The 26,901-nt window shown below is 40.2% G+C and overlaps 1 protein-coding gene across 6 annotated transcripts in view; it reads right to left on the reverse strand.

Moving 5' to 3' along the window:
- Nucleotides 1–26,901, reverse strand: part of DYM (dymeclin) — a 208,459-nt gene that overhangs the window by 103,656 nt on the left and 77,902 nt on the right. For all 6 annotated transcript variants that reach the window (XM_057378441.1, XM_057378440.1, XM_057378438.1 and 3 more), the window contains 5 exons: nucleotides 26,062–26,244; nucleotides 22,421–22,599; nucleotides 16,128–16,253; nucleotides 8,646–8,759; nucleotides 7,257–7,351 (listed from right to left, as the gene is read on the reverse strand). In XM_057378441.1, the coding sequence (XP_057234424.1) occupies nucleotides 7,257–7,351; nucleotides 8,646–8,759; nucleotides 16,128–16,253; nucleotides 22,421–22,599; nucleotides 26,062–26,244 (697 nt within the window). The remainder of the gene's footprint in view (nucleotides 1–7,256; nucleotides 7,352–8,645; nucleotides 8,760–16,127; nucleotides 16,254–22,420; nucleotides 22,600–26,061; nucleotides 26,245–26,901) is intronic.

Genomic DNA, 26,901 nt, shown 5'->3' on the forward strand with positions numbered 1-26,901 from the left:
AATAATGGCGAAAAAATCAATACAAATTTTTCAAAGCAACAAATTCATTAGTCTTGAGTATTTTATGACAAAGTAAGTTTGCTGGGATGAACAGGTCATCTGCTGCTGCTTTAAAGCRAAGAGAAAATCAAGCAAGGTGGTTAAATTAAATAAATCAGCTGAAGCTGTATCCACAGAAAGATGCTCTTTGCCTGTTCACCTCAGTGACATTATGTCTTCATGAAAATAATCCAGGACAAGAATTACTAAAAGCCACCATTTGTACCAAAAGTTTCCCCCAATGTATGGAACTGGAGACCAGGGCTCAGGCCATACTGCACTGCCAGTAAAATTAACATAAAACTGAGGTTAAAAATCTCATTCAGAAAATTTATTAAATAGTCATATTGTTGTGACAACTTTCATTGAAATRATTTCTTTCTAGCCCAACCTATACGTGATTCGTAAGAGGACAAAAAAATTACTTGTTATTCTTGAACAGCTCAGGCTAGATGTACTTGAGTTGCAYTATCAGAAACCAAGGATTTTTGACGTTATTGGCAGATTTCACCGCTTTAGTGAAACTGTTCATTACCTTCAATTCCTTCCTTTCTTCTTTTCTTTTGGTTAAAAAAGGAATAGGAAAGCTGATGCTCAGAGGGTTTGCTATTGAGTAGTACAAAGCTGATGCTTAGAGGGCTCAGTATTTAACAGCGCTGGCCACAGGGCACTAATTCCAAGAAGCTTCATCGTTTATTATGTTATAATTTAACCTGTGAAGTCTCTCAATGTCTGCTGCCGTGGGAGCAGGAGCAGTCTCTTTTCTCTAGGGCTTGCCATTGTGAACACTTCTCCGCTATGATTAAGAGATCAGTAAACTGAGATTTAATTTAATGGCCCAATTAAGAGATGAAGATTTGAATCCAGATTGTAAAACCCTTGTGTACTGATCGTTCGTACAGTGCCATTACAGCGTACCCAAGCCCAGGCTCCTGGTGTGCATGGTATGATGCAAACCTGTGTGTTTCAAACCATCCCCAGAACTGTGCACCTCTAAGCAACATAAAACTCTTGTTCCAACAGTACAAACCGAGAAAGAATAAAGAAGGAAAGAACCAGTTTTCATGTTAATAAATTGTTAATAAATGTGTTAATAAATATATAGGTTGGTGATTTTGCTGAAGATTGATTGCTGAACATCTTACTAGTTTTATCTTGCTTTCTGATTACTGAAAGCTGACATTCTTGAAATTACAGAGTTTTTGAAGTAATATTTCCTAGTGCCAAAGGACTACAACTCCTAAATCTGAAACAGCTTAAGGAAGTTTTCTTTCTAAAAAACTGCTTTAATTTAACCTCATTACCCTGCTGCAAGAATGAGGTCAGAATGATGATCTTAACAGAATGGCTGCATACTCTATTCACCTAATTTGATTCGCTCAATTTAGACATCTTAGGTGAAATTTCAAATGGCAACTTAGCTCAAATCTCATAATTTAAAAATCACAACTCCTGTATGAGAAGAAACACTTCTGTTTCATACCCAYGTTTCCAAATGAGAATTAAATTGGAAAGGAAACAACTTTGAAGCATTCATGCAGTAAACCTGGATTATGCTTCCAAGCTTTTCCCCTTAAGAAGCACCTTTGATTTTGGTAACTCCATCTCACTAGTTCTCTGCTCCAACTCTCCTATCATTATTCTCCAATGAAAGGAAGTTCTCTGTTAAAAAGCTTCCCAAAAACACTGTGAACATCAAAGAAAAAAAAGCAGGAAAACCAGAATACTGAGAGAGTCTAAAGCTGTGTGGCAGACAAATTTGTTTTTCTTCCTATGTGAGCAGCCTAGAGAGTTTTGAGCCAGCAATCACATCTCATTATTGGCACTGCTAAAAGATACTATCAAGCAATTGGTAAATGTTAATTGCATCACTTTCAAACACTAACAGTTTCAGACTAGAGAGGACCCTAATATGTGGGTCAGATMACACAGGTCTTGCTGTCCTATAAACATGTTTCTTCTTTGCTGAAACACAGTGATTCACACAAATTTTTCTGAGCAGAGAATGGATCAAGAGCAGCCCTGAGGAGAAGGACTTGGGAGTGCTGTGGCAGAGAGCAGAACCTGCCCCGGCCCTGAGCCCCCCGAGCCCTGGGCTGAGCCCCAGCGTGGGCAGCAGGGGAGGGGGGGATTGTGCCCCTCTGCCCCGCTCAGGTGAGACCCCACCTGCAGAGCTGCCCCAGCCCTGGGCAACAACAGCACAGGGACCTGGAGCTGCTGCAGCCAGGCCAGAGGAGGCCACGGAGATGCTGCCAGGGCTGGAGCCCCTCTGCTCTGGAGCCAGGCTGGGAGAGCTGGGGGTGCTCACCTGGASARGAGAAGGCTCCAGGGAGAGCTCAGAGCCCCTTTTGGGGCCTAAAGGGGCTYCAGGAGAGCTGSACAGGGACTGGGRACAAGGGCTRCRGGGACAGGACACAGGGAATGGCTTGGCAGTGCCAGAGGGCAGGGTTGTATTCGGTATAAGGCAAAATTTCATTTACAATTACAGTAAAGAAAACATTGGACAGGGCTTGGAGCAGCCTGGGATAGTGGAAGATCTCCCTGGAAGAGAAGGTGGAATGGGATGGGCTTTAAGGTCCATTCCTACTGAAACAACTCTGGGATCCTGTAAAATACATTGCAGTAGTAAAACAATATTCCTACAGAAACTCACACATTACAGACAATTTTTAGTCCAGAATAAACTGGACTTAAAATGCACAATTTGAAGTAACATCCTGTACTCTTTCTCTTTTACTCAAGAAACTCCCATCAGACTCCTATAAGAGGAAAGCATGCCAGAGAAATTAAATTACTAACACAGAAAACCATAAAGTAAATAAATGGTTTGGTTGGGGAGCTGAAACTTCTCAAATACAGCAGCTCATATCATCAAGGATGGCAATTTTCATAGTAGCCTAAGAAACACAACTGACCCTACAAAAAGATGAAGACTTTGTTGAAGAGTGAAAAGGGAATGGAAGCCTTCATCCTCTCCTCAGATGAGAGATCTGAGCAACCACAGTAATACAGTCAGACTTTACAAGCATTAATGTTTAAGTACACTACTTACAACTTAATTAAAAAAAGAAAAAGAACCTTTACAGCAGGCACACAGSTCTCAAGCTTTACTCTCAGAGCACRTACAGCAGGGCTGTGGTGAGGCTCCTTAGCATGCACAAGTTACACAGGTCTCTGATCTGTACCCCTTTAAATCACACATCCTTCTCTAATTCCACTTGACTCCTATAAGCATCAGGAGAACCGACACAAACCCCTTTCCTCATATCATTCCCTGAATGTCACTGAAACATMTGTGACTGCCTAAGAAATCAACAAAAACACAACCAATAAAGGTCTTAGTGGCTCACACGGTGCTGCACATGAGCAGCTGTGATGATATGTAGAAAAGAACAAAACCTGGATGGTGTTTCCAGCCCCATAAAATAATTTAATGTTAAAAGTGCACGTCTAATTAGTGAGGTGCATGGCAACCTCTAGTGGCATATGCCTGCTTAGAAAACAGCAAACATTCCAGAACATGAAGCTGTAAGAAAAACATTTGCSTGAAGAGATCAGTGCTCTTCTTGTCACTAATTTTATTAGAATGATATGGAGAGGAGTTGTCAGAACACRGATGATCCGGGGAAGACCCTGCTAGTCTTCCAGATACTACAGCACTCAGGCAAGCTGCAGAAAAGCCGAAGATCATGAAASCTGTTTCCAAAAAGGTTAAAGGAATTAATGCCAACTGATTTGCAGTATTAAGTGACAAACTGAATACCTGCACTACTATGCAGGTACATTTAAATATAAGTTAAAGATACTAAAAATCCACAGTGCAGTTCAGTATCATTGTCAGTACTCTACTGACAAAAGAGCTCTGTGTAATTCAACATAAACCCTTGGTAGCAGTGCATAGAGAATCTCAGAATCACAGAATATTCTGAGCTGGAAGGGACCCACAAGGATCATGGAGCTCAACTCTTCAGCCCATGCAGGGATCAGAGGAGGCAAGGATCTCAAAGTCAGAGCAATCTACAACAGAGGACATCCAATACAAAGTGAATCCTGGATCTTACTAGAAAACATCTATTAATTCTATTTTTAACTTCCAGCAGCTGCTTGTGATAGATTTCCACAAATCTGACAATTTTCATGCTTTGTGCATCACGTTGGAACGTGATACAAATTACCCCACATTATGAAGCTGTATTTTACCGAGCTCTTAAGTGCACTACATTGAATATTCCCAGCTCATTCTTTCACAGAAAATAGTCTTCAGAAATTAAAACAATTGGCTGTCTCTGCTCAGAATAGGATTAGGAAAAAGCCTGCATGGAAATGGAATTAATTCTCACATTAAGGAAGGAGTCATTAGAGCATCTGGTGAGGTTTAAATTATGACTGTCTATTCAGTTGTATTGCTAAGCAGATTTTAAGTGTTTCAGAGCTACTTAATTTAGGAACCTACAGTCTGAAATACTTTATGTGATATAAAGCACTACATTGTTTTTAGGCTTTTTCTGTGCAGAAAACACTTTTTTATTAAGATGCTTGTACTGTGATGGTAGAAGCAGAACAGCAGAATAAATATACACATTCTGCTTTGGCATCACGGAACAAAGCTCGGTCCATCACTGCTGGATAAATTTAATAATTGGGTGTAAAAGACTTCATAAGGTAGAAAAAGGAAGGACTATATATAACTCAAATGCCAGCTTCTTAAGAAATACATGTATTTTTATTGCTTTTCTTGATAACCGAAACTTTATAGCTAATCTGTGCATTTTGAGAGGAAATCAGGTTAAAATACCTCCTTTATGATGTTTAAACCTGCCAAGGAACCCAAAGCTGTAAAGTTCCTGAGAAGAAAATGCAGTGAAGTCTAACAGGAGACAGGCTCCTGGAACTGGCTCTTCCTTCCAGCCTGCCCATGTCCTAGCCCCAGAGGACATTTTACAACAAATTTTAATGCATTTTTTAAGTAGAGTCTTTTGATTTATAAGCAATCATGACCACAGTGACAAATTAAATTCCAGTCTTGGTGGTCGTTTCTGCCTATTGTCCAGATGTATGGTTTTTTAACTCCAGTATAAGATACTCCTTCGTTAACTCTCCTTACTTCGCTGGTTCTGTTTCAMATCTAAAGTCACTTCCTTCACAATTTCCACTGTAATAACATGGAGTGTCTGGCTACAACAAGAGAGAAGCTTCAAAGCAACAGCATGAAATATTCTAGGCTATGTAAAAATGTCATAGTACATATAACATACAAATTCTTGCCTTTTTTTTTGCTTCTTCAGTAGATGAGTATGACCTTTAATCTATCAACCCTTACACTATTTCCAGGCAGAGCAATAYAGCTCCAGCCCTGCTGGCACCCCATGACTGCCATTTTACCAGATTAACAATTCCCCAAATGCACTGAGGCCTCAGACTAATTTACAGAATCATAGAACAGAACCATAGAACAATTTAGGCTGGTTTCCCATTAGGGTTGGAAAAGCCCACCAAGACCATTGTGTTCAACCATTCCCCCAGCACTGCCCAGGCCACCACTGACCCCTCTCCCCAAGTGCCAYATMCACACGGTTTTTAAACACCTCCAGAGACGGGGCCTTCAACAACTCAATGATCATCCACTGTGACAAAATTTCCTTTCTCTGTTTTCCAGCATGCACCCCTTTGCCTTCTTTCTGCACACATCAGTGTCAAGCAGCAGCACAAGTCTGCCTGCCTCCAGTAAGAATATCACAGCTAAAAATCAAGCAGCAATGTTAAAATCATGTTACAACTACCTGTGTCGAGAGAATGAAAAATAAAGCTCCCAAATGATAAAGATCTTGATGCAATGTTGCATGAAATGAGTGAAAGAGAAACTCTTGGGTCCTGAGACTAGCAAGATAACTCTTTCCTGCCTCAAATACAACCCAAGCAGGACATCTCACTTGGGGCTGCAGAGACAGCAGCAGAATAAAGTACAACAAAACCAGAACCCAGGATCCCAGAAAGAAGCTCTGAAGTGGCAAACAAAGTATYACAGTAAGAACCAGAGCAAGTTTTTGAGCATCAGAGAAGTGTATCTCACACCACAGCAGGATCTCTGATTTCAAACATTACAAATGCTTGGAAAACTCAGACTTCATGTCTACGGTTTGAGAAATGAAGACAATAAATACTTAAGACAATGCCTGTGGCAAGGAAGGGGAAAATAGCTCAATTTCAAACTCTGAACCCTCTTTACTTCTGCCAAGGGTATGAAAAGAGGGCAAGTATAAGGCAGGTGAAAGGCACCAACACAATGCATTCATTCTGGTAACCTGTCCTAGTTTTACCACCAAACATTTTCAAAAGAGAAGTGTCTTGGAGAGAATGAAATCCTTAAGAACAAGYTGTATGTCATGTTAACCCAGACCTTGACAAAGTGTACAGGTACACAATTATTATTTTTGGCTCGCAGTCTGTACCTGACAAGCTCTGTAACAATTTATTCCAGATCACATTAAAAAGGACCTTCCCAGCTTCCCTTGGAGCGTGGAGCAGGGCTGGCTGCCAAGATGAGAAGGATGCCTGGCACAGGGTTACCTGCCTTTACAAYGTGCTCTGCAGCACAGAAACACAATAGGAAGGACCAACTTCTTTAGAGTTCTGGCCTTGTTTTAGAACCAAAGTAGATACTGACTTTCATTACCATACAGAATAATAATTGTTATCAGTTGAAAAGCATTGATATAGACTTCATAGCCCATATTTGCAGGGGTTTATCACAAAATGGTCATTACATTATGTCGGATTTAAAAAACAGACCTTTTGCCAAATATGCAAGAAATAAGTTGAAAATGCATGCTGCACAGCACCTGAGAACTACCACTCAGTGCATTTTTATACTAACTGGATACACAACTGAATTTGTAATTCACACCAATACATGAAAACCTTCTGCTTGGAAAGTAGCTACTGTGCTGTTCTGTTAAGATAATCAAAAGGCAGAAGTTTCTCGGACAGAGAAACTAGCATTTTTTCTGTCCTTTCAAAACAGRTTCAAATATAGAGCAAGTGAGATTTATTCTGGGATTATTTAGTTATCCAGTTATGATTTCTGTTATTTAGTTCATTGGTATCTACTAAGGCATGTAAARTGAAAGTTGCTGTTATTACTAAGGCATACAAAATTCAAGTTTCTCTACTCCTGAGTTTCAGTAAAGATGGTTTTCCAGCAGTGTCATTATATTTACCTGATGATCCTCTGAGCAGCATAYTGATGAAGTGAGCGGAACTGTGCTGACATATTTGCTAAGGCTGCCAGACAATTTGTATGAAGGTATTTGTCCTGCCAGAAAGAAGAGGAAAGATAAAAAAAACCAACATATCAAACTGCTTGTTGGACAYACACTGACACCTCTTGCAGGAATCATTCAAAAGACCAAGTAATAGTAAAGTTGTTTTAAAAGCACAGAGCAGAAATGTAAAGCATATATATTTRCTGATGTTTAAACATGTGTTATTAAAATATAAGGCTTATAAAATAGTGACCCCATACAGATTTCAGAGTGTGATATACAAATGCATGAACATATGTGTACAGAMATATATGGGTATGTCTGTCAGTGTTCATTTACAATAGCATCACAGCTGTAACAAATACACAAAGTTGTTTTTCTCTTCTCTGCTTTCCTCTCTCTGCCTCTTGTAGTCTTATCCTAAAACTTTCTACTTCATAAYGCACCTCCCTATTAATTCTTTCACAGTATTCCACAGTTCCAACAATTACAAGCATATTATACTTCAGAGCACTGGTCCTCCTCAGCATCCCTGAAACCATTTGACCAGATAAGCATTTAACTGATGGCCCTGTCAAAGTCAAGGATTTTCAAAGAATGAAACTTGTCCACTTATCCTACCCAAAAGGGATTAATTTCAACATTCAAGTCTAAAATAGTCTTTCCATAACAGATTCTAAATACTACAAATATATGCCAAATTTTTTTCTCATTCCTTTCATAAAAGCACAATTATTATTTCTTCCAGTTTTAAATATATTTCAATATTTTGGCTACTGTTTAATGTAAAAAATTCTGTGCCTTCAATTGTTGAAAATATTCAGAAGTGCATGACACTATCTTTGTGTTTGCAAAGAAGGTAAAAAAGCAAATGCTTGAAAAATACCCAGGAGTAATCTAGGCCATTAGGGTCTGAAGTTAAAGCAGTTTTGATTTGCCAAAACTCGAAAAGGTCTTCTGGTCCAGTCCCTGCCATACTTCCTAAAAACACTAATGATAAATAGACTTGAAATTCCCAACTTCAAGTCATTTGAGAGAGTCAAACAGCCTATATTTATGATTTCTTCTAATGAATCAAGGAGCATTTTCTTCTTTTTGAAGATGAGTTTGATGCCTGAATTAAAGTCCTTTGAGAACTGTACTCAATGAACTGGATGGTAACACAGAAATTGTGTTGGAAGTTCAGAAGCACTTTGCTAACACAGCTGATACATCCGTTTTCTTCCCTCCTCCAAATTAGATTGCAACTGGTTGCAACAAAATGAATAAAATTCCATCCCCTATTTGAAACTGAATTCGAGCTGCTGAAGTTARGAATTCACACGTGCTCCAGGTAAGTCTTACCCTTGTCCGTGTCATGTTGTACTGGATGGTTCTTATCACAACCAGTATCAGAAGACTCCCAAGTGAGATCTCTGTTAGGACACGCTCGGCATACCAAGTAATATTTTTCAGTATCTGCAAAAGAAAAAAAACAAAAAAGAACAAGGGTCTTCAGCACTTAAGTCTGAATAAGAACACAGGAAGCTGTCTGGAATCTCACATTCCTGAAGACATGAAAATTAGTTTCCAGCCACAAACGTGACTTAATTTTTAAAAACCAAGAAAAAGAAAAAGAAAGAAAAAAAAGTCAGACCTCTGCAGCATTATCACCTAGTAGATCTCATTAATGTTATGTCATGTGGAAACATACTAAGTGTAGAAAGATGATTGCATTTGGTACTTCACTAATTTCTACGCCCTGCACCACCATACTCATACTCATTTTGATCTTACCCTTTACACTTTATAAATTCTCCATTTACTCAAGCCACCTGAATATTTCTGCCAATACTTTGCCATTTTACCACATCAAGGACTGGGCAAGACGCAGCACACAGGAGCTCTGACTGATGAGCAAGAGCACACACACTGAAGGTCAGGGGGCAGATCCACAGATGAAGTCAACCGCTTGACAAAGGTGAGATCTCTTCCCCTAATACTTTGAGAAAGTCATCAGCCTGATTAGGAATTTCATCTTTCACTGCCCTCCACTATCAGGGTGAATGAAGTTAACCACCATTTCCAAGTTTATTGCAGAAGGAGAATAAATCCAATTTTTCTTTAAATGCAGCCAACCTACATGGAGGAGACACATGCACACAATACCCTGCCTTAAAGGACTGGTAAGAATGACTCCACAGGAACTGTCCTGAAAACACGGAAAAGATTCTTTACAAATTCGGGGTTACTCTTTGTCAAAACATTAATATATTTAGCTAGGACTATTGCATACGAAGCTATCACTCTGTGTAACTTCAGGGAGAGAAGAGAGATGTCATAAGAGCTGCAAAGRGACATGGCACAAGGRCTGCAGGGACAGGACACAGGGAATGGCTTGGCAGTGCCAGAGGGCAGGGATGGATGGGATATTGGGAAGGAATTGCTGGCTGGGAGGGTGGGGAGGCCCTGGCACAGGGTGCCCAGAGCAGCTGTGGCTGCCCCTGGATCCCTGGCARTGTCCAAGGCCAGGCTGGACATTGGGGCTGGGAGCAGCCTGGGACAGTGGGAGGTGTCCCTGCCATGGCAGGGGTGGAACAAGATGAGCTTTTTGGTACCTTCCAACCCAAACCATTCTGTGGTTTTGTGCCTCCGGAAGCTCTTTCACAGTACAAGAGATATTTGAAATAGCATTCTGATTATGATTCATGTTAATTGGTAGGCTGATGCAGTTTGAGATATAGAAGTATTTCTTTACTAAATATGAAGATACAAAATAAAAGTGTTGAAATAAATTACTGAAATCATTGAAATAAATTTTTAAATATTTTTTAAGAAGTATCTGTATTACCACATGCTTAACCGTACCTAGCTCTTTGTCCACACCTTCCTACTTCCCACAAGGAAGCTAAAATTAAGYCAATGATTGCAGCCTATGAATGGGAAGAATATTATTTCATGGCACAGGTGACAAAACATCCCCAGATACYGGCTCAGGTGTGGTGGCTGCTGGTAAAAATCCTTTGCTAAAAGAAACAAAAAATTAGAATAGGGGGAAGATGGAAAGACTAGAGATGTATTAAAAAGAAGAATGGTCAAGGCTGGGGAACATGAAATCACTACAAGAAAGATTTCCACAAATAGCAGGCGATGAGTGGATGCAGAAACCAGGATAATTTCTGGTTATAACAAGTCACTAGTACTATTTTAAGACAAAATGGTGATGGTATAAATGAAAACAAGTCATCCGAAGAGTTTCAGTAAACAAGGACAACTAGTTGGGACAAACAACATGGATGATTAACTGGAAATGCCTGAAAGAACGAAAAATCCACACGTATTTTCACAGAAAAAGATAACTGAAAAATTCAAAAGCTGTTAGCGTAAGTAATTAATTAATTACACATACAAACTTTACTGCAAGAAGACACTCAGCTAGGGGGGAACTTGATCATCCCAAGGCTGCTAAGCAAAAACATATGGTCAGATACARCAAGTTCATAGGTTACTTCACAAATGCAAAATGCTAAAGTAAGCGTAGACAGTCATCCTTGTTGCCTTACTTAAAATTTCTTAATAACAGCTAATTTATGACTACGTGAATATACCTGTTCTCAAGAAAAGATTTTATCTAAAGAAATAAATGAACCACTTTGACAAATATCTGGAGCAAATATCTCAAGCTCAAATATCTCAAGCTCAGCACTGGAACTCTCCAGAAGAAAAACATATTATTTGAAGAATACAGTACATGATCACAAAATAATGGTTACTCTCTGTAATTTATAAATATAACRGGATAAGTTGTGGTAGCACATTTCATTTCCTGACTTTTAAATGCTTATTGAAAATTTAACAGACATTTTAAAAACAAAATGCAGCCATGAGAATGGGTAGTATAAAATACTATTTGTTTTGACATAGCACATGATGTAAATTCAAACCACTAATACATAAASGGACATATTTCCTGATGATTATTGAAAAGAAATAATTTCACTCAATTTGCTCTGAAATTATACCCAAGGGTTTAGGGGTTTTTTTTCCCTCTCAGGCAAAATACACTTACTCTGGCCAAAAACCCATCAATTTAAATGATTAAGTTTCTAATAAGTTACTTTTTTTAGTCTCTGATTTATGAGTGAAATAGCAAGGCAACCTCCTCCCACAAATAAAACAATCCCCATGTGTCCTCCCACCCTCTTTGGTGCTGCTTCGTGGAGCACATCCCTATGCTTCACCAACCAAAGCAGGAGCTGGAACTGCAGAGCAGACCCCATCGTGTGCTCTYTCCCAAAGAGTGTCCCCCTGGGACAAGAGGCATGGGACTGGGACAAGTTAAGTAATCTCAAGTAGTACCTTGAGCCCTCCAACCTCTCCAACCACATCTTTCTCATGGATCTCTGTTCTATATAAAAGCCATCAGCCTGCCCCTTTTCCCTCCTTGTAGCTCATTCCCATCTCCTCATCCTCCCATACCTGATTCCTTCTCAGCTATTTCTTTTAACCACCGCCACACCCCCTACCCATACCTTATCATCACAAAACCACGGAATGGTTTGTGTTAGAAGGGATGGTAAAGCTCAATCCACCTTCCACTGTCCCAGGCTGCTCCCAGCCCAATGTCCAGCCTGGCCTTGGACACTGCCAGGGATCCAGGGGCAGCCACAGCTGCTCTGGGCACCCTGTGCCAGGGCCTCCCCACCCTCCCAGCCAGCAATTCCTTCCCAATATCCCATCCATCCCTGCCCTCTGGCACTGCCAAGCCACTCTCCTTTGTACTACCTTGCCCATCCCAGTCCCTCACCAAAAAGAAGTCTGACTTCACCTTCCTCAGCTTTTTGTCACTGTTCCTATCCTATCTCTTAATTAATTTCTTTGCTCAGCATTCCAGATCTTACTTACTTTTTTAGCTCTTGTCCCTCTCCCTTTCTGCACCATCTTATATTCTGTGCACACCGTGCCCCAGACTATTCCAAATTTCTCCTCACAGMTGTCACCTCAGGTTTCCCGTTCCTACACACTTTCTTCAATGTGTGCATGTGGCACATGGGGACCTGAGTCTGTGGTGGCTTTGGCAGTACAGGGGGGATGGYTGGGCTCCATGGTCTTGCAGGGCTTTTCCACGCCAAACAGTTCTGTGGGGTTTCAAGCCTTGCCAAGCGGCAACAGAAACATTCCTGGGAGCACAGTCCCATCCCATGGGAGCTGGGAGCTGCACTTGCACAAGCTGCAGCTCATCCCTACCTATCCCAGCTGACAACATGATCCCTGGGCAGGGGAGGATGCACACAGCCCAGACRGCCCTGGGAGCAGCAAAATGAGAATATTCAGTTTCCATGGACGTCAGGCGACCTCCGGCCACGTCTCTGCTGCGCAGATGGAAATTGCTCCCTGTGCCCTGGAGATTGATAATTTGGTCACATTTACGCATATTATCAGCAGCAGAGCACTAGTACAAAGGCCATCTGCCAAATTTCAAATTCCTAATGCAAAATATGAAGTTACCAGGGCTCATTAAACAACACGCTGACAGCTGTAAGCATGGACAAAGACATGTTAATGCTCCAGTCTCACCCCTACAACCTTCACTGGCTCTCCCTGAAACTCTAAAAACACCAACCTGGCAAAAATGACAGTTACTGAGAYAACTATTCCTTGAAATAGTACACTACTCATAAAAAAACAGATAAATTTACGATTATAAAGTTACATAGCAGAACCTGTTACCTCTCCTCCATACTGAGGGAGGCAACCTGAGCTGGTAGGCAGTGAAAAGGCTATTTCAAAAACAACTACAGCAACCACCACCCATCCATTCTGGGTTTCAGWAGCATGAAGCATGAAAATACCTTAAATTTCAAAATCATCTACCTAGAACCAGTGACCCACYGACCAATCTCATTCGTTTGCAGTCAACATTTGAAAGGGAAAAAAAGAAAAAGCTTARTCCTGGGGTGGTCTTGCAAGAAAAATTTTTAAAGAAATTAAATGTTTTGATTATTCTTTTGAATACCAGGCTCTTGGATAGTGACAACTCAGGGAGTACAAATTGCAGATGCAAAGAGCAGGAGCTCAGTTCTACATATACCGAGCAGTATGATACTCAGTTTCCCACAACTTTGCTCATGAGGTATTTTTAACACACTAAAAATAAACACCTAAATCGTGATTTACAGTCTATCACCATTTACTACAGCATAAAGTGTTACAGTAGCACAATAAGGTTACTGCTACATAAAATACTGGATGATGTTATTGTGATGTCTGAYGTAATTTTATTTAGAATTTCGTAAGTCAGAGACAAAATATCACCAATATTTGTCCCTCTGGGGAATTCTTGCATTTACTTGTTTACTCTGCTATTATAATTATTGTTATTATTAGTGAAAGAAATCGAGTTCTGTGTGGTTACAGTGACCCATCTGCATTAAACCAATTGCAGGAAGAGGACCTGTGATTTTGATCATATTTTCCAGGCTGTTAAGACCACATTCACTTTAAATAAAAAATGCTTCAGCATCCTACAGCAGTCAAAAAGAGTTCCTGTGGTTTCCTGAGCTCCTTACCAGTCAGTATAATCACCAGATTTATAAAACTTTGCTTACTAAAATTAATCTTAAARATCAATAAATAAATGTGGGTTAAATGCCACAAAGGAAAACAGTSCATAAATGAACTGTACACTCATGGTTCTTATTAGAACAGTACACAGGATACAGAGCAGAGAGAAAAACAGGTTGATCTAAAATACAGTACATCTTTTTTTCTTCATATTTTACCCAAGTGATGGAGCAAACAATCCTGCTGCAACTGCTAAAATCTGGTACATATTTGCAGTGAATGGRTCTGTGAAACTGATGCTAGATGCTCACATTTTATAGAAAGGCCTACACAGAGTTTCTGACTCCCATAATTTTGCAGACCTAATACCCTCTAAGGCTTTAGGAGATGTGGAGTCAATATTTGAGAAAGTATGAGATTAATTTCTTAGTTAATATTATYGTTTTTGAACAGCAACTTGCTCATTCATACCTGAATACCCATTTAATTAATTCAAACACACAGGTGAGAGGAATAGATTTATCAGTATGATTTTGAAACTTATTTTCCCTTATACGTATTTCCCTTCTTGACATCTGTAGGAATGTGTAGGAGAAGGTCACACAGACACACCTGCAGGCACAGGCACCTTACTGCCAGCTCTCATTATCCACCTAAGAAAATCCAGCAAAACTTTGGCCCCACAGCACTATCATCAAATGGAATCAGGCACTACAGAGCAGGAAAACACGACCACAGAGGAAAAGAAAGAAGCAGTCAGTGAAATCTGAAGTAAAATAAAAAAAAAATGTGAAGGAAATGGAAGAAAAAAGGCATGACTGAAAAAAACCATCAGTGCAGGGTAAAAGGGAACAAGATGGGGTTTGTGTTTTTATTAAGATAGACGTAGTAAACCAATATCCACATTGCACAGCAAACACTACAACAACTGTTGGCAGAGTCAGCTGAAAGGCAGGAATAAACCGGATAAGGAAACCTGATTTATGTTTTCATTCCACAGCTGGATCCTCATTAAGGAATTTTAGGGAAATCTTCCCCTTTTACTCATCCAGTAAGGAATTTATTGAAAGACTGTGTGTAAGGCCTCTAAAATGAATGAAGAGTAATGGAGGAAAAGACTTCTCACAAGCCAAATCTATGAAAGAGGTTAAATGATCCAGTGACATGGAACCCAGAAATACACATCACACCCATACAACTCTGGTGCACATGTACAGGTTCAAGGCACACAAAGTTGAAGGCAGGAGAAAACTGAGAAAGAAAAGAAGGAAAAAGGAGAAGGAAAATATTACAGTCATCTGCATGGTTAYTGTAAGTGCTTCTGCTAAAAGCTGCTTTCAAAAAGGTATTCCCAGGAAACTGCAYTTAATCATCTCTTCCTGCTTTCTATACTAAATAACCTGAAATTGCACAGAATAAACACTGTAAGTCTCTACTGTTTGGCACCAAGAAAGATTGCCAGCACCCTCCAAACCAGGCTGGAAATTTACTGGGAGTTCTGYTCACCAACCTTGGAACTTGCTTTCAGTGTTACGCATTTCAGAGTTTCATACTTTCACAAATAATAATGCAGAAAGATAAAAATTCCCCCAAAAGAGAGTTTCTATGTCCCAGTCAAAAAATTAAATTGAATCAGTGCAGCTACCTTATGTACTATCATAGTTTCAGAAGCTGGGCAACTAGGACATAGCTGTCCAAGGTATTCTAAACAGGACCTGAACAGATGGTCAAGGTCCATCAAAGCTAGTAAAAATYYGGATCCTGWTATATGGACAAAATGAAATAGAAATTAATGTAACAGAAAGACAGAGAAAGAAGTGCCAAGTAAGGAAGTAACATTTAGTCTGGAAAATACAACTCCAGCTAAAGGCTGCATCAAACTAGTTAAGCAAAGTTTTTAAAGAGAAATAAAAAAGGTTTAATGTTTTTTTTCCTCCCTTCTATGCCCTCCAGTTCCATGGCAAACATTCAGCACCTTTGAGGCAACATGCCCAGCTATTATTAGGTAGTTTGTAACAGGGAATGCCAAAAAAGACAGAAAAAGAGATATTTGCAGTGTCTTCTCTATAGGAGGGAGTGCATTTGTTCATTTCACTTGGGAAAAGCTACAAAATCAGTCTTCAGGTTACTCCTTCTTAGGAAAGRAATATGTATATGCCATCAAGTTTGGATGAGGCCATACAGCCTCTGCTGAGGGAACAGATGTGCCAATGTATCTTCTTAAAAGTAAACATTTAAATGATTTTTAGAGCTGAAGGATTATTTACCAAAACAGCAACTCACCACTTCATGAATGGATCGGTTGAAGCCATCATCCTCAGTAAGGATCAGCAAAATTATAAGGGCCATGTAAACATGGTGTGAATTTCTTTCTTCAACGTGATACAGAATTTCAAGAATTGGCAGAACCTTTAGGGAAGAAAAAATGTGTGTATTAGTTTAGTCTTCAAATACCTCAGACAATAAACAGGGGAGGCTCTAAAGGTTCCATGTATCGCTCTGCCCTTGACAATTCATATCAATTCCTCCCTCACCACCCCTGAGAGGTGACACACAGTGTCCAAACACCTTCCATCTGCTTCACTCCGCCCCACAAGGGAGCCTAAACAAGTGCTTTCTTGTGGTCAGACATGGAATTTCAATCCCCAGTAAATGAGATTCCCAGCCATACCAGTTACCATAATCTCCAAACGCTTCAGTTCGCTTCTACACTATGGGGAAAATAAAATTGTTAAACAAGATTTTCAGCAGTCCAAGCAAGAAAACAGTTGTTTCTAACCGTCTGCGTTACCACAAACCTGCTCTGAAAAGACTTTCCTTATCAAACCTAGCAAAGTACATTGGAGCTGAGGTGAACAGAGGCATTTTGAGACCTGAAAGTCAAATTCCATTTTGGTGTGTGAAGATAATCCCAGAAAAAAAAACAGTTTGGGTTGGGTTAAGACTAGAAAAGGCCTGTTTTTCCAATTTTAGATAATATGCAGCCAAAGAGAACTGACTGATCATAATGATTAGAGTTCAGCCCAAGGTCTTGCAACATTTCCACCAGGATGAACAGCTTATGCCAAAGTCTTGCAATAATAATGAAAATGAGATTTCATTGCAACAGCAAGCATACCTGAATGCTAGTCTAAAGTTAATCCAGATGCAAACGCTGTCTCTCTACCAAATGAAAATTAGCTTTCTACTGGCTCAGTACAACGTGGCTTCCCTGGGCTGCAGAAATAGGCTGAAATCACAAAAAGCCCTGGAAAAAAGGAACTGGAGAAAGCCCTCAGTTCCAAAAAGCATCTAGACACCTAAAAACTTGCTGTTTTTCAAAACAGGACAAATACAGCTGGATGAATCATGTGAAACCTATTCTGGTGAGCAGCCAGGACACCAAATGCTTCACAAGCCTCTGAAGTTACCAAAATGTTCTCTTACAATCAACCATCCTCAAAACAGTTGGGACATACTAAMCCAGTTTCTATTAAAATGAAATTAGATTGATCTAAATGCTGCAGGTCACAAAACCTTTCGAAACACGCTTTAGCCCAGGATCAAGACAAGAGACAAYAGAAGCAGAAGCAGAATATATTTACATTCATATTTGTATTGATATTAAATAAATATTAACATATTATTTAGATTACATGTTGCAAACATCCTTCCCTTGCCATTTCAAAGGATTCTTTAGAAAACTCTCTCCCCAGTGGGAACTAGAGTACTATCTTTGTGTTTTTTGAATAGCAATCTTGGGTAAAGACCCGTTTTCTCTAGAACTTCAAATAAGCATATGAACAAAAAAATTAGCCCTTTTCCATGGATGGGGAGATAAACAAACATCACTGTTTTAGTCCACYATTCAAACTGTTTCCATCTCCAACACTTGCATGTAGCTTTGCACTGCAAAAGGTCTGTCACTTCCAAGTCCAAGAGTTATGATAATAAGCTGGATAGAGCTGGAAGCAACAAAAAACTAATGAAAAATTGCATTTATAACTGGACTGTGCAAGCAGCATAACAAAAGCCTTGCTGAGGGTAACCATTGGAACAGCTTCCTAGGTTTCTACACAGATCCCAGATGGAAGCGCAGAACTATTTGGGSTGRAAGGGACCTTTAAAGGTAACTGTGGTCCACTCTGGTTGTGTTAAACAATACAAACCACTCTGGCAAAACACATTCCTCCAGAACAGCCCAAACTATCTCCTCTGTCTATGCAAATTAATACAAAGTGTAACTGAAAAAGTCCATCAGTGTTCTCAAGTGCTCCAAGTTCTACAAGCGTGTCACCACAAACTACATCTAAAAATGTATTGAGACACTGGAGCCATCCCCCTACAAGCCAATATGTGAAAGTAMAGTTACTAAAATTTCATACTTGCTWMTGAAGAGTGGTCWGGCACTCCACTGTAATCAGTCCTCCTACCCCAACAAACCTCTGCTGTTTCCAAAGCYTCTGCTCTCTTGGCCATGTTTCCCTTCCACTCCTCTTTCAGGCTTCTCTCCATCTATACAATGGACAAAACTCAGGGAGGCAAATGGCAAATTAATTCTCTCTTATGTACCATTTCCAGATGGAGACAGAATCAATTCGTAATCCTTTCTATAATCCTTCCTCCTTACAACACTTTTTCCTTTGTATAGTGATTCCTGACTTGCACACACTCCTTTAGGACAAATATTATTGTTCTCAGACCAAAAACTATTTAAAAACCCACCACTTCTCTAAAAAAGTTAGAATGTAAGATTAAATTCAAACTCTAATCATACTAAAATGTAAGATTTGAAATACTCTGGGAGATGCCTAGGAGGAGTCTTGGGTGGAATCCGGAGGAGACAATTTTCTTCAAAAGAAGAAAACTCTTAGGTAGTTTCCATGGAGAAGTTTGGGGCTGAAATTTGGGACCTCAGGTCACTTCAAGAATTCAAAGGACCCTGGGAGAYGCCTCAAAGGAATCTCAAGTGAATCTTGGAATGACATGTGCTATTTAAAGAGCAAAACCATCTCTTTTCTGAAGGTATCCAGGGCTGCTGCCTGGAATCTCAGATGTCTCAAGTAAAGGTGGAAACTGCAAGACATGCCTGGGAGGAATCTCAGAAGGACTCTGGAGGGGACAGATTCCTCCAAAAGAGAAGAATCCTCTCAGTTAAAACTTCCATAATATTAAACTTTATCTACTTTTAACCAAAAGACATTTCTACACTTTTCTATGCTACATACATACATTAAAACTTCTGTATCTCTCTTCTTACACAGTGGCTCTGTCCACCCCTGTACTGAGAAAAAAGCCACCACTTCTTTTGCATTGCTGACCCTTTTCTCACAGTCATCATGCTACCACAACTGCACTGCTACTAACACTCCTCTATCAGGAGCAGCTTTTAACTGGCAGACACAGCCACCATTAAAAAGTTACTTTTAATTCCCAAAACAAGTGGCAGGCAAAAACACACACTGAAAATTGCAGACACTATATCCAGTCGAAGGCTGGTTTCCCCAGCAATGCTTAAAAATAGTTTGTCTTCAGTAATTAAAAAAATACAAGCAGCAACCTGCTTAAGACAATTTTATACTACAGGAAAATTATATTGGTGCACCACCAGTTGATTCAAATACATCATCATCTATATTATTTCATTCCAGTCATGTTGAGCAGCAACAAAATCTCAATGCAGCAGCCAAAGCAAACACATCAAATAGTTCATTTCTTATATGCAGTGAAATTTTTAGTTGCAATACTGGTCTTAATTGCTCTTCCAAACAGAAGGCTCAACAGCCTCAGATCAGAATACTATGCTTATCAAAAAATGTGCCAATTGCCCCCTATTTCACCGTCCCACCACTTCCTGGAGGATCCCTGCAAGCACTTTGAATAAGATAGCCAAATCCTAGAAGTGAACTTCTTTAACAGAAGATTCTTTAGTGTTGCTAAATACAGCAGGTATTTAATCCAGTTATTTAAAAAAAAAATGAATTCATGAAAGACACATGAACATCCTATTCATTCTGCCATGTAGACATACAGTAAGAGCAAAAAAGGATATCACTAACAATAAAATATAAAGCCTAACAGAAGGTGAAGGTATTTACCTGTAACCGACAAAAGGAGATTCATATAAAAATGAGGAAGTGAGTTGAGACAGTATTTATTATACCAGTTAAGAAAAACAAACTGAATCAATTTACAAGTTAAAGTGAAATCAAAAAAGACCAAACACACATGTCAAAAATTCTTATGAAATGTTAGAGGACACCTTCTGGTGATGCTTCCTGGACATGAAAAGGCAGACAAATTACAACAGGGGAAAACAACAAATGGGATGCACTGAGTGCAGTGAAACAGCAACAACCTACAAAAGCCCTGSAAGTTTAAGATGAGCTCTGAGCTGCCTGTGGACATGATCTCTCACACAGCACACCTTATATCTCGTTCATCAACTGCCTCTGTATGAAGAGGCCACTGATTTATACCACATGCCTCCAAAAAGTCTTCCACCCTCATTCAAAGATCATTCAGACTCTGAATTAACAACCTTATTGTTTTTCTCCCATATCTCTGGATAGTGGGAATCAGCCTCCAGGCTTTAGCTCTTCCCATCCCTCTGCAAGTGGAGATTCCTCTCTTTTCAAGGACTCCTCCTTAGGAAGGCACATACACATCCCGATGCTCCCCAAGCTCTTCTCTGACCAGCTAATTTAGCTTCCTAAGACTCTCACAGTAAGCCTCATTATTTTTAAAGAAAAAAAAAAAAATCCCCATGTTTCTCTACACTTGTCCATTTTTAAATAGCTTGTAACTATTTTGTGAAGTATGGGAGTACAACACCAGAACAGCACACCGTGTGTCAGCACCACTCTTGACATAAAGGGAAGGAATAACCAGCTCCAATACTCAACTCCCTTTATCTCATTTTCAAGACCAAGACTGAACTACTCTTTTTCAYCACAGGGCTGTAGTTAGGAGGTTGGGATTTCTTTGTCCAGCAGCCCTCCCAACCCTCCCAATTCTTTTTGGGTTTGGCTCAGCCTGCATTACTGAGCAATTAGAATTGTTCTTCTCAGTTGGTTGCTGCTCATCCTTATCTATTAGCTCAATAAAAACAAGACGATTGGACAAAGATGTCAGTAACACGTCAACAGAGATCACAAAGAAGCAACAGTATGCATGTAGAGCAAAATAAAGAGTAGACAGTTTCAAATGCTGATATTGAAAAAAARTCAAAATACCACAAAAACATAACGTTGACTTTTCAGTGATGCTTRTCTACATTTTTTCAGTTTTTTGAGGTGATTATATATGAAAATATCCCACATTGCAGAGCATCCGAGTACCTGCATCTGGAGTTGTTTTGACAGACACACCTCACTGTTTTTCTGGAAGTTTTACAGTTTATCAGACATCATAACTATAAAACAATGCACACACCTAAGTTTTACTTGTCTAGAGCAACTGGGATAGTGGAAGCTGTCCCTGCCCATGCAGAGGGTTTGAATGAGATGAGCTCTAAGCYCCCTTCCAACCCAAACTATCTYTGTGACTCTATTTTATGATTCTAAAGATACTGCAAATTGTTATGGTTAGCAGCTGTTAAATTTGTCATATCACACACTAGCAGCCCCAAAAAATATACATGACCATTTGTTCACAGAATTCATGCAAAATGACTCAGCCCTTGCCTACATAATCTGCAGCAGACGACACAGGAGTTCAGTCTTGAATCAATTCAGCATCAGCCATCTCACCCCAGTTTGCCAACAGTGGCGTCTATCAACTTCGATTTTAGCAATACATCTGCTAGAACTTGGACTGAAACCAAACTCACTCCATATCTGCCATCTAACAGGCAAGGGATCTAATTACCTGGCAAGATTTCAAATATTAAAATGGAAAGGGTTCTCTATTCTGTTACCAATTCCCCTAGACAGCCATTATCTTATTAAAGGAATGCTTTTTAATAAGTAAGATTTGTTAAAGTGGTTTGTGACATTACTAAAGTGGGGAGCATAAGCTAATTTATAACCTACARAAACCATACCAGGTGTCTGTTATATTGGCCACTAACCACAATCCTGTTTAAACGGCTAAAAAGTCACTACAGTTGTATTTCTATAAAATCCGTGAGCTGCTCCTTGAGGAGTTTCAGTCTTAGGTCAACCCTGTAAGACATTTGGCATGTTAGCCCAGTTACAGCTCATTTTGTTAACTATTACTCCTTAAAGCACAGAGTAAGCTTGTGCAGCTTTTTGGTCTGAATATCTGAAAGAGATAAATACAATAATGAATGGAATGATATCTACTACCAGTTTCTCTGCACCATGATCAGAAGTGAGCAGGTTAGACCTGGGTCATGAGAATGGCACAAAGAGACTCCTGTAGCTTTACCAATACCACCTTTGAGTGAAGCAACATTTTAAGCACCACACTCCTGAGATGATGTAACAAAAATGAGTAAGTAAGCTAAAACTGGTGAATGAGTGATCCAGAACCTCCTCTCCCACTGCAGAAYAGAGGCCAYTGGCAGCTGGTGACACCAAGCTTGMAGGGCCAATCCCTCATGATGAGAATAAGGCAAGCACTACAAGACTCACCAGATTTTCGATGTCTGTCCGTGCCAAYACATAGGTCCGCACATTGCTGTTCTGATGCAAAAGCATGTATAAGAGAAGAGTGGCCTGATCAGATTTCTGCTGCTCACACAAAGCTGTGTATAAACTGTTAAAGTTAATCTGGAAAGCATGTGGATTTGATGATGAAAAAGCGGTGTTATCTGAAATAAAGAAATAATAAAAAAAAATTAACATATACATTTATCATTCAGTTATTTTTAACTTTATAAAAATCTCTAAGGGAAGTATTTAATAAAGGCACCTCGGCAAGAAGAAAACAAAAATCACCCAAGACTCTCATCACCAGTAGTCACAAACCATAATAGGATCTCATAAAGCTTCAGGTGTGCCAAAAAGCTAAGGCTGTCCTCCTACACAAGCTCGAGTAAGACCCCTATACCTGCACAAAACATTCACCTTTTTCCATAGAGCAATTCTGTCTCTCCATGTGGCTTCCACTGCTTAGAAGCAATTTGATCCTAGGAGCTGCTGGAAGAAGGGCAGCCACAAGGTCTTCTCTAGAACCAATGTATCAATGATTCATGTGCTTCCAAACCCTGCACCTCAAACGTCCAAGTTTAGTTTTCTGGCATTAAAGTGGAGTATCTCCCATCCAGCCCTTTCTTGGCATGAAGGGCAGATGYGCATAGGTCAAGATTATTGTGTTATCTCATTGAAACATAGGTGTCASGACTTGAGAGGTGTGTGGTGGGGAGTTTTTTTGGGTTAAGTTATATAAAACCTCACATAGTATTGTCTGACATCTCTCAAAGTAACAGCAGTTTATTAATAATCTCAATACACTGTGCCAGAGCTGGAAGTGAAAATAAAACAGATTTCTGTTCGTAGAACCTTTACCAGTTTCAATAAAAACATGCATCTGCATATGTCTCTAAGTTCTAGAAATTCCCAATGGAAAAAGAAAAGGCTAGTACTTAAAGGGGGGTTTTGAAAAAGATGGAGAGTGAGAGAATTTWTACAAGGGCAAATAGTGGTASGACAAGGGGGAACAGTTTTAAACTGAAAGAGGAGACATTTAGATGAGCGATTAGGAAAAAATTCTTCCCTGTGAGGGTGGTGAGGCCCTGGCACAGARTGCCCAGAGCAGCTGTGGCTGCCCCTGGATTCCTGGAAGTGTCCCAGGCCAGGTTGGACAGCTTGGAGCAACCTGGGATAGTGGAARGTGTCCTTGCCCAAGGCTGGAGAGTTGAAACTGGGWGATCTTAAAGGTCCCAAACCACACYGTGGTAGTATGATTTTTAGCCCRTATTCTTATCAAATTTTGCTAAGTAGTTTTCAGCACAGAAAAASACAGCAGTTGTCACTTATTTTGAACAACATTTCCACCCATTTTAGACAAAGGAAGTGCTTGGAAGTCCTGCAGGAGCCCTGGCTGCCATCAGTTTTGTGGGGCCCAGCAGACAACGTGCCAGGGAGCCGCCGCTTCTCTTGGCCCAGGCRAGGGGGGACAGCTCCAGCCATTGAGCTGCAGGCAGCAGGAGGCCTGGAGCAAACAGGACTCCTGCCTGCAGGAACTGGGAACCTGTGAAGGATGGAAAACCCTGCCTGTCTCAGAACCATGCACCCACAGACTGCATGAGTCTGCATGAGAGACTGCAACCTGCCTTTCCTTAACTGCTGACCATGACTATGGACATGGGCTGGTTTGAAACCTTCCTTCTTCAGGAAGGAATTTCCCTTCAGGAGGAAAAACTTGGATGCAGACAGCAAAATCAGAACAATTCAGTGTTTGGTGCCACAGTTGTTCGCTGAGAAGCACCCACTGACTTTGCAGCTTCACTTCTGTGGATGTTTAATCTGTGCCACTGGAATTTACAGCATTTCACCATCAGTTTTATTAAAGGATACTAAAAAGCCCAGTAAAATAAAAATCTAAACAGAATTAAAGAAACTTACCAGCCACACCAGCATATCCTGTAATATTTTGCAGAACATTAAACTGACCAGCAAAAAACCAAACAATTCCTCTATGGAGGAAAAAAACCCCTACCCTGAATTCTAGTTTTGTCCCAATCAAATAATATAAGTTACTTTTAACAAAAATGCCAGTTTTCCTTTTATAGTACATATTACGACAGCAACCAGCCTCTTTTTTTCCCCATTACCTTCCTCTTACAAATCCCTTAGAATTTTCACAGAAACCAAATTTAAGCTCAATTATGAGTACTACTAGTGGGAACAAGCRTCTGGGAAACAATAAGTCATTCTCTCAACATACATTCTCTCAACATGTACAGAAAATACATACTTTTCATGCTACATTTGACACAAAGTAAGTTCTTTAAAAATTTACAATGATACATGTAGCACACTTTAATGAAACACTTTATTGGCCACCTACCGCATGAAACAAAGTCAAACAAAATGAAACATTAAAGGAAGCTTGTGAAGACAGAACAAAACAAAGACTTTATCAACAATTTGATCTCAACCACCTGTAAATGGTATCCAATAAATCAAAGGAGCATGTTAGGACTCAGAATTCTTCTTATGTGAACAATCCTCCACCCTCACAACCCAATAAATTTTCCTAGGTAATGGTGAATTAATTTAGAGCTSAACCTGGTTAAAACTTAATGGATAAAGGAATACAAAAACTCCCCAGAAGAAAGTGCATAATTCAGGATATTACTGTGGCTTCACAGGTTGTCACACAGCTCCTGAGCCCTGTGCACGCTGCCAACCTGCATAAAGCCAATGAAAGGTAAAACCACATGGCTCCGATTCAGAGATTTAAGTATGGATAAAGTATATATGGAAAATGGTCGAGTCCCACCTCTGGAGTGATTTAAAAGCTGTGTGGATGTGGGGACATGGGGTAGTGGTGACCTTGGCAGTGCTGGGGGAATGGCTGGATTTGGAGGGCTTTTCCAACCTAAATGATCCTGTGACTCTGTGAAAAGCACAGGCTGCATGCTGAACTACCCACACAACCCACGCCGTGTTGAGGCATCCCCATGGTCCAAATCAGGTCTCCACGAGTCAGTGCCACGTGGCACCTGCAGTTACCTGACACACAGACTGGAGCCTGACTTCTCAAAATCCCAACAAGCACAGACACAACTTTGAAACCTGCCATACATATAATACTCATGGAAGCATTTATGGTAAGCATTTTTTTCTTACGTTTGCAATACAAGAATAAAGTCAGCAAACCCAGACTGCAATTTATTTACCTTCTCTCTTTGGGACATAATGCCAGGATAAAAAGTGCTACAAATTTTTAGGGGACTCCTGAAGTCTCTTTGATAACCAATGTACTTAYAGGTCAGTCTTATTTACATTTTACAAAATTACAGAATCACAGAATCATCAAGGTTGGAAGAAATCTTCARGACTTTCTAGCCCAGCTGTAAACAGGATTATGCAGCTTTGTAGTGTTTCTCAAGTCAGAAGGACAAAGTATCCCCCCTCTGTGCCCACCATTAAGTTTCAGCAGCTGAGGAACTCTACCTCAAAACTCCCAGATGAAAACATATTACTGCTCTTCTACGGGCTTGCTGGAAGGACAACAAATCTTGGAAAGACAACCTCTAAGAGATCAAAGCAACTTAAAACTCTGTTTCATCAGTTCAGGCTCAGAAGTAAGAACAGCTACAAACCTTGTGTGTTCTTGAAGGACATGATAGCTTGCCTGTAGGGATTCGGGGTGTCTGGAGTGTCAGTCAGGTTGGCCAGGACCAGCAGCAGCAGCAGGCTCTGGCTGGCCAGAGGGGAGCACTGCTCCAGCTGTGCCGACGCCTTGCTGCCCACCCCACCCAGAGTGAACACCGTCCACAGGCCAGCTGCAGAGAAAAAAAACAACAAATAACAGGTTTGGTCACGTTTTAATAAACAAGGTTTCTTTAGAGGGTAGGTTKAGATTAGATATTGGAACAAAATCCTTCCTTGTGATGATGGCGAAGCCCTGGCACAGGTTTCCCAGAGAAGYAGAGAAGCTGTGGCTGCCCCATCACTGGAATTGGATGATTGGACAGATTGGACAGGGCTTGCAGACAGTGGAAGGTGCCCCTGCCCCTGGCAAGGGGTGGCACTGGATGGTCTTTTAGGTCCTTCCAGCCAAACCATTCTCTGATTCCACCATTCTACATAGTGCACACACAGCTCCAGTAGTAAGGTATAATGTATAAAGCCAATGCAAGGTCCCCAAAGGCTGCTCAAAAAGAATTTATCAATCACACTGCTTAAACTTTGATGTTTGAGCCACAAATGCAAAACCATTTGCATACCTACAGCACTGAAAAGAATTAACTSCAATACTAAATTACTGCATTTATTCGTAATTCCTGTAGTTCCTGTTTCTAATTAAAGCAGCGCTGGTGAACCCAGATAACCAGCTACGTGCCCAAATACTGATTAGAGACGGAAAATCACTGGAGGATTAAAGGACTCGCCTCATCCCTCCCCAGCAAGTCCATTAGCCCTTGTATCCTTGCCACTGT

The sequence above is a fragment of the Malurus melanocephalus genome, unplaced genomic scaffold, assembly GCF_030028575.1.
Source record: "Malurus melanocephalus ecotype Western Australia unplaced genomic scaffold, MMel_1.1 scaffold_359, whole genome shotgun sequence".
In the NCBI taxonomy this organism is placed as follows: domain Eukaryota; kingdom Metazoa; phylum Chordata; class Aves; order Passeriformes; family Maluridae; genus Malurus; species Malurus melanocephalus.